The following is a 9357-nucleotide window of genomic DNA, read 5'->3' on the forward strand; positions in this document are numbered from 1 at the left end:
GCTATCCAAAGAAATACAATCATTCTAAAGGGCACATACATTATGCTATATTGATACTAAAACAAATACCTTCATTACAGAAATATGCAAACAATACAAACACCTAGATTTGTATAATATATCAACCGGTAACCTAGCATATCATCAGATTCTAGCTATATGCATGGCCATACTATATAATTAGTTTATTAACATATATAGAAAGGAAAAAAAATTACAAGATCAATCTTAAGATATACAGTAGTTTATAAGCTTGAAATAAATTCACCTAGTGTCACTGGAGAACAATTTATATTAATGTTCTGGGGATCACAAAAGAAACATACAAGAGAGTTTGGAGCATAATTGAATACATTTTCAAACGACTTAACAGTTTATTCTTATTGGCAAAGGGTAAACAGTTTCTGCATAAGATCACCATGTAACAACTCTATCCATGAACTTGTCAGAACTTGACGGGTGGTGCTGGAGGCTTTGGCATCTCAAGAGATGTGAGCTTTTCAACCTGAATTCACACATTCACAGGGTAGCTATTACTTGCTGGATTTATACACAAAGTTTAAAGAAAGAAGATACTCACCATCAGTTCAACTTTAGAAGCAGGAAAGAGCAGCCTTATTTGATCAACAAGTCCTGTGATTGAACAATTACGAGTAAATTAGTATCACGCTTGTACATTAGTACATAATACTGGATGCCCATGCCATCCTCTATCCCTTAAAAGTCTCTACCCAATGAAACTGCAAGAACTAAACTTTAATGCAGAATGTTATATATCCAAAGGACTACAATCCTTCTAAAGTGTACATACATCATATTATATTGATAAATAAATCAAATACATTCGTTTAAAAACAATACAAACACCTAGATTTATATAACCTAGCATATCATCAGATCCTAGCTATATGCATGGCCATACTATATAATTAGTTTAAAAACACATATAGGAAGAAATTCTTTAAAATATGGTTTATAAGCATGAAATAAATTAACCTAGTGTCACACATACACACATTTTATTCAAGGCATTCCAAACTATTTGCAGCATGGATGAAATTCTTCCAGTAAAATAAAAATATGGCATGTGTGTGTTTTATAACCTTACCAAGAAAAGGTTCAAAAGCAGCCGCCCGTCCTGAATTAATGCTACAGGGACACTTGCTGCTATGAAAAGGATATGGATTATCACGAGATACATGATCCGATACACTCATCCGCGGCTTAACATTACCCTTTCCTTCTTCTTTCAGAGACTTACAACGACGAGATGCCAAAGCTACAGGACTCGGCTTCTTGCCCTTTCATTTTCTTTTGAGATTAACATTACCCTAGCCTCTCCTTTTTCTTTCAGAAACTTATCATGAATAGCAATATAATCTGCCAAAGATGCATAGGTCACCACCTTATAGGGGTCTAGTTCTGTTTCGAGATTAACAATACCCTTTCCTTTTTCTTCCAGAGACTTATCATGACTAGCAGTAGGAGATGCCATTTGTTTTCTTTTGGAATTAGTTTGATCCTGCAAAACAAGCTAATAACGTACAGGATTAATCGATTTTCAGAATTCTTCTTATTAATAGCAAAATGTTACAGTAAAAAACAAGTAACCTACAATTTGATAAGAAAAACACGAGAAAAACATAAACGGAACAAGAACAAGACAATACAGTAAGTTACAAACCAGAAACAAGATAGAAATTAGACTGTTGATGATTGGATGAAGAAAATAATCGATCGACTGTTGTTAGGAATTAGGATCGCCTGTTATTATAAAAGATCGATTTGGGTTTGAATGAAGAAAAGGATCGATTAGGGAATCAGCGATTTGGGTATAGGAGGGTTTGGTAATTTTTTGGGGGATTTTACATATATATTCTATTTGTAAGACATAGTCTGAGGTATTGTATATTTGCATTAAAAATTACTCTTTAGATAAATACTAGAAATAAACACCCGTGTGTTGTCGCGGAGTTTTTATAGTAACGTCGTGGACAATAATTCATTAAGCTTAAACACGTTGCCGCAGATTATATTACACACCTTGCGACGAGACTCAAGTAGATTATCTTTTCAGATGACAATGTTTTGGTACAAATTTGATAAAGTCATCAACAAACATTTATTTGACATTGTAACAATAAAGCATTTTATTGATGGGCTAAAATGTAAAAGATAAAAACTTTAGGGGGTTAAAAGGTAAAGACGTAAAAGTTGATGGGCTAAATTGTAAAAGGAAAAAACTTTGGGGGTTAAAAAGTAAAGAGAAAACTTTAGGGAGTTAAAATGTAAAGTAGTAAAAGGTGATGGGCTTAGATGTAAAAGGTAAAATCTTTAGGGGGTTAAAAGGTAAAGAGTTCAAAGTTGCATGCATGTGTAGTTGTACCATGTGCATAGAAACTTGTAAAAAACCACTTGGTTTTTACTCGCGCGTTGCGGCAGGACAGTATAAATCAAGGGACTTCAGCCCGCGATCCGCTCTTAGTAGACTACAAAATGAGTCCACTTAGACTATAAAATGAGTCCCTTTTAGAGTATTTGTAAGTTCCTGCACTTCACTTTGACATAAAGACGCAGCGGTGAGGCGTATTAGCTAAGCATATAACAATTTTGTAAAAAGTTATTTTGGCCCTTTTTGTTACTGTAATAGAAGAAAGAAACATACGTAAGAAATAAACATATACATGATGATAACGACTAATTACCTTGAAGTCGATTAGATCGTAGATGGTGATTTTCGGTAAAAGAAAAAGTGAGAGAGGCAAGATAATAATATGTTTATGTTTATCCCTATAAGAAAATAGTAGAAGATATATAAGAGTTAAATCTGGAAATCTGTAAATGTTTCATCGTATCAGAGGTGGTAACAAATGCAAAGTGATTAGTACATAGTACATGATGCAAAAAGAGTTGTAAAAAAACACTTGGTTTTTAGTATATAGGGTCAATGAAATTATGTTGATATATATATATGTAAATTTTTCTTTTTTTTATATATATTCTAGTATATTTTTTAATAAAATTTTTTTTGCCAATCTATATTATATATTATATTATATTAAAAAATAAAAAATAATTCTTTTTATCCTTAAAACTCTTCAAAAGATTATTTACCAATAAAGTAAAACAGGATTTAGATTTATATAGATTTAATTTCTTTATTGGACTTAGAATTAAACTATAACTGGTGGCTTATATTAATACAAAAGACATTATAACCTCGATCGTTTCATGACCATTAATAAATTGTCTCTTTTTATTTTTCAATTCCCCAACTCCTATTACTAATATACTTATAATAAGTTATTAATATGAAGACTTCAGAAATTTGAGTTTACGATCCGAAATTACAAGGCTATCTGTCGTCATCCAGTATGCTTACAAGTTCCAATTTTGATGTGATAAATTTAAGATAAATCCAAAACTCTAACTAAACATATATTTTTATCAAAACTGTTTATTATAACTTAACTTCGATTATCATTTACTTCGACCATAAGTTATTTCTTACTCAAAAATCATGTATGAGGCATATTCGAATTTCTTTATGAATATACAGCTATCGTACATTGTACGGGTATTAGGACTACTTATATATATATATACAACCTAATAGAGTTTTTCTTCTGCCGAGTTTTTTTTTTATAATTTTACGCAAGTGTAAAATCTAGTTTTAAAATTTATAAAAAAGAATTATTCGTATATAGTAAGTCCGGGTCGATCCACAGAGGTTAACTATTAAAAAAACATGAGTTTAATGTAATGTTAATTTTAAGGTTGGGGTTTTGTGACCGAGTAGCCACATCGTTTAGCTCTACTATGATTAAGCTACTTGAAAGCGGAATCTAGTATGACCAGGGTAAGTGTTGTTCTAAGACAATAATCGAAATTCAATAAAGGATTAGACATGGTTACGTGGGTACCACCCTGTCCCTAACAATTCCAATTCCTTTGCTTAAATTTCGTATTTAATTAATTCTGTTGCAAATGTGATTACCACCCTATCCACTTTACAATTTCTCCAATTAACTAGTTTGGTTTGATCATTAAAATAACAATTATGTCTACCAAATTATCAATCTGTTAACACATTTCATCCTATTACTAATAAACTAATCTAAACTAGCCCATGACTAAAGCCAATCATCTAAACCTCGGACAATCAAAATCATGTAGACATGCAAATCTTTATCTTTATATATACACTAAAAGACAACTGACCGAATGACTTATTGACCAATTATAACTCTCGATTTTATCAAATTGAAAATTACCGATGTCATCAATTTAATTTTACATGAGTTAATTTAACATTAATTATTTAAACATTATCTTAATAATAATAATACCTTTGAGACTTCTGATCCCTTAAGTGAAAGATTACAATTTTGACCTTTAACTTGGCAAAAATTTGCAATTAATGTCCTTCGCAAAACGATGTTAGTTTCAGTCGTTAATGTCCTCACGTGCAAAACATGTTAGGGACTGAAAGTGAAAAACGTAACATGTTCAGGGACGAAAAATGAAATTTACTTTTCTATTCTCCAGCTAACTTTCGTCGGAAAACTTAACAACTCACTAGAAAAAGCAAATTCACGGTTTCTTGTCTATTTCTTCAAATTAAAACTCCAAACAGATATCAACATACTCTGAATTTATTTTAGATATATATAGGGTAAAGTTATTTTGAGAACCTTTCTTTTGCGATAACTTTTAAAAACTTTTCAAATCAAGCCCAACCGATGATTATTTTTTACATGAAAATTGTTTTTTGATTGTTTTCTGAATAACTTATGTGTAATTTTAAAGTTTATAATTGCGTGGAGCATGGATTATCATCCGTTATACAATTATGTGGAGATTTGGATTCTTGATCACATGTGCACGAATATTGCTATGATCACATGTATGCAAGTCGATCACATGTAATCATAGCAATATTCGTGCACATGTGATCAAGAATCTAAATCTCTACATAATTGTATAACGGATGATAATCGATGCCTCCACACAATTAAAAACTTCAAAATCAAGTATAAGTTATTCTATAAACAATCAAAAAACAATTTTCATGTAAAGAATAATCATCGGTTGGGCTTGATTTGAAAAGTTCTCAAAGGTTTTCGCAAAAAAAGGGTTCTCAAAATAACTTTTCACGATATATATATATATATTATCTATTATCATCTATATATATATATATATATATATACATACGTATTTCTTCTCCTCTTTCTCCATATCTTGAACGACGACCACCACCACCACCACCACCATACAACATGATCACCATGCATCTTCGACCATCATCACACGACCACATTTCTCCTCCCTCTTCCTTTTTCCCACGCCAACCAATCACCACCACCTCTAAGCAACGTACACAACGACATTCACCACCTTTGAACACTACCACGAGTTGCTACTTGAACCGCTATGTCTTAACCAACAGAGTTTCTATGAATTAAGTAGATTCATGAAAACCGATCCATACATACCATAATCTCTTATTTTCCCTTAGGGACTGTGCATTGAACTCAAACAAAAATTTGAGGCCATAACTCAGTTGCAACTTGGCCATTCAAATATGGTTGAAAATTTTTTATTCTAACAAAAACCCAAGGCATGCACATAATGTGTCCGGTAATACTGAAGCCTCAACAAGGAAAACAAAAAACCAACCTGCACATAATAAGGTTGGATAGTATATTTTCATGCATCATAACATTATGCATCGTAGCACGTCTCCACCCAACGACGAGCTGTAAGTTGTTTGTTTGAAAGAGTTTTTTTGGCGCCTAAATCTATTTTTGAAAGTTGTTGTGCGGTTATTTATGACAAGCTGGAAAGAGTCACACAAGTTAGACATGTGAATTAAATAACTAACTTAAGTATGTGATGATTTCTTCATTTCGTTGAGTTTGGTCGACAGTTCGTTTTCCGATGAGATATTGAGTTTTCCGGCAAGTGTTGAATCTGAATTTTTTTTGTTAGGATTCGCGCGAAAATTAATTTGAGAAGTTTGGTGGTGGTTTTGTGGTCTAATTCGAAGAAACGAGAGAGATATCCACATTTTAAGTTTTCCAGCGAATTTTCCGGTCACTGTAACCGTTTTTCAGCCGGAGAAGATGAAGATGATAACAACAGAAAAGTAAATTTCATTTTTCAGTCCATCAAGTGTATAGGTGAAAAGACTAAATGCCCTCAAGTGTAACGGCTGAAACTTAACACCGTTTGACGAAGGACTTCAATTGCAAATTTTTGCTAAATTTAAGGTCAAAATTATAATTTTTTCATTTAAGGGATCAAAAGTCCAAAACACACAGGGACTAAAAGTGTAATTTACTCTAATTTCTTATATTTTTCCATGGTAGGTGTAAAAGATTTATGTTCATTTAAGTGTACGTACGAGACTACATGGTATGCGTGACTGTATATACAGAAAACACAGAGATTCTCACCTTTTAAAGGCTCTTTATATTTTTTTAAGAATTCATTGTTTAAGGGGGTTGAAAAGATGGCAGACAATCTTGGGAATTTCAGTCAATGGTTTGCACCTTTATTCTTTAAAAACGTCAAAATTGGGGTTTGATCCGATGTTATGGGAATTTTAATTAATGAATGCTTAATTAGCTGTAATTGATGTACTATTTTTTACATTAAAACAAACAAGCTTAAGTTGTCGGGTTCGAGAGCTTAATTGAATCCTATTTCATAACACTTTTTTGGACAATCGAACATGTTCGAATATGTCGCAAAGCTGACTTTCAATTTGACTCTTCAATTAAGACTACACGGGACCTTTAATATTATTATTGGTTCACTTATAAATATTAATATAATACTTAATAACAACTAACTAGGTTTTAGTACTTCTTAGTTAGTTCAAGTGGTTGAGCACCTGCCTTATAAGCAGGAGGTCTTGGGTTCAAGACTTGGGAAGTACATAAGAAGTCTTTCTGATGAAGGCTTGACTTGGGTATACCCAGGTTCAAGTCCGAGGAGGCAGGGTTTACCCCTATTGATCGTCATGTCTTCGGACGGATTACTAGGGGATTTTTCCCCCATCGGGTATTTGATATAGACAATTCTACTTCGAGTGAGCTCTCTAACGCGGACCCGGTTAAGACAATGTATAGTAGATCCTTCGCTGTCGAATCACGACACGAAATTTCAACGAAATTCACCTTTCAAAAAAAAACATGGACTTTTAAAACTAAAAGATCTTCTACAAATCCATGAATCTACCCAAACATCAAGGTACAAACGCAAGGTCGTCATGTTGAAAGCATATATGAAATCAAATCGTTAGCTTAACTATTTAAGGATACACAATCGTTTCTCCAAATACATTAGAAAACTTTATAGGTGAAGTTGGAAAGATCTCAACCCTTAGATTAAAATCAAATAACAAAATTCAAATTTAATACGGAGTATTTGAATCTTGACCATCCATTTCAATCCAAGGGCGCTAAGGATTGTCTAACTTCACCTCTAAAGATCCATATCCTAGTTATACTGATGTAGTTTTTCTTTTAAAAAAGAAGCAACTATTAGTTGGCCGAATTATTTAAGAGAAACTTAACGGTAAATGGTTACCAGGTGAGAGAATTATGCGCAAATGCATCACGGATCGACGGCTGATGAACTTTAACTAAATTCTGAAGGCATATATATTGTGAGCTGGTTTTGATATGAAGTTGAACTTTAATGATGGAATGAAACATGCATACAATAATTAATTGGTATATATAAAGCAATAGATAGGATATATAGTTAGTCACACAAAAGAACATACATGACGTACCGACCGAAACTACGGATCGATGATATAACTTTGTAAAATAGCTTACATATATATGTTCCTGTTAAGATAATTAATTAAGGAGTGACGAATTTCCAAAAATGTACGTACGTGTTCATAGATATATATAGTATATATGATGATGATGTGGTGTAAAATGCAAATATGAATCAGAAGAAGCAACACGTACGTACGTACGAGATTAATACATTTCTCCAAAACCGATCATATATATATATTATGAGTATATATATATTAGCTGAACGTGTACATTTAATTAAGCAACGTACGTACGTCTAAGTAAGGACGACATACATAAAACTCGATCTCTAATTTTTCTTTTTGAGAATTGTTATGGTAATATATATATTGAAGGAAAAATAGTATTGATGGATGATCATATATAAACATATATATCTGATCAAACCCTAAAAGACTAAAATCAAAATACATGTTTTACGATGCATAACTTCGATATATATTTCATACCATATAGATATATATATATTTGTATTCTCAGACAGAAGAGAAATCGCTTAATTAACTACTCTTTTTCTCATGAGTACTACGTACGTACTATAACAGAAGTAACATATATATGCCACTATATATATATATAAATCGATTTTAGTTAGTTGTGGCTAGGAGGGTGTGTCTTTGGTGGAGAATAGTCGAGATTAAAACCAGGTTGTTGATGTACCCTTTTGTTTTTTGGAGGAACTCGATACGTCACAAGCTTAGGGTGCAGGTGTTCATGATGATGATGACGATGTTGAACTGATGATTCTTCTTCTTTAACTTTCTTTACCTTTTGGTCTTTGATTACCTGCTCCTTGTTCTTTGATGATCCACAATCTGCTTGCTGCTTGTGATCAATAACATTATTTAACCGATCCTTATAATAATTATTCTTTTCAGTCACATCATCCGGAACTGTAAATGAATCCACCATGAAACCCTATAAATTAAATAAGGTAGTTAGAAACAACTAACATAGATACTCAAAAAATGATCGATCGAGAATCACAAAAATTAGCAAGAAGTCAAACCGACCTGCTGCTTGCTGATGGTTGAATGGCTGGGAAGGTTAGCTTTGTTATCATCATCAATAATAATGCTATTAAGATGTCTACCATTGCATTCAAGTGAAAGACAGGAAAGAACAACAAGAACAAATAATGATGATGATGATGATACTAACATCCTTGACATCATTATATTAAATGACAAGCTAGCTAGTAATATTAATTTGATATCATATAGCAAACAAAATATATTTGTCTAGCTGTGTCGTCGACTAGCTAGCTGAGGATATGATGATGATTTTGGTGATACTTGTAATACAACAACAACAAAAAAAAATGGAAATCAAGACATTAAAAGCGACATTGATATACGGAATTGAAACAAATGATATATATAGCTCGTTGTAGAACATGCAATGTATATATGGAGATTGAGATGAAAATGAATGAAGTGGGTTAATAATTAGCCTCCTTTAGCTCCCAATATACTCGTACTTGTGAGGGACCAATATATATATATATAAACTT

General features: G+C 32.4%; 1 protein-coding gene and 1 long non-coding RNA gene across 2 annotated transcripts; both read right to left on the bottom strand.

Moving 5' to 3' along the window:
• Window positions 1-274: 274 nt before the first annotated feature.
• On the bottom strand, window positions 275-1329 carry LOC122590587. The gene is made up of 3 exons (XR_006322543.1): window positions 1109-1329; window positions 581-633; window positions 275-505 (listed from the first exon to the last, which is right to left on the bottom strand). It is a non-coding gene; the product is annotated as an uncharacterized LOC122590587 (long non-coding RNA).
• A 7106-nt stretch (window positions 1330-8435) lies between these two features.
• On the bottom strand, window positions 8436-9016 carry LOC122592144 (root meristem growth factor 10). Its single transcript, XM_043764352.1, has 2 exons — window positions 8858-9016; window positions 8436-8762 (listed from the first exon to the last, which is right to left on the bottom strand). Exons 1-2 carry the CDS (start codon window positions 9014-9016, stop codon window positions 8436-8438), a joined length of 486 nt encoding a protein of 161 aa, XP_043620287.1.
• Between the last annotated feature and the right edge of the window lie 341 nt (window positions 9017-9357).

The sequence above is a fragment of the Erigeron canadensis genome, chromosome 3 (genome assembly GCF_010389155.1).
Source record: "Erigeron canadensis isolate Cc75 chromosome 3, C_canadensis_v1, whole genome shotgun sequence".
Taxonomy (NCBI): Eukaryota; Viridiplantae; Streptophyta; class Magnoliopsida; order Asterales; family Asteraceae; genus Erigeron; species Erigeron canadensis.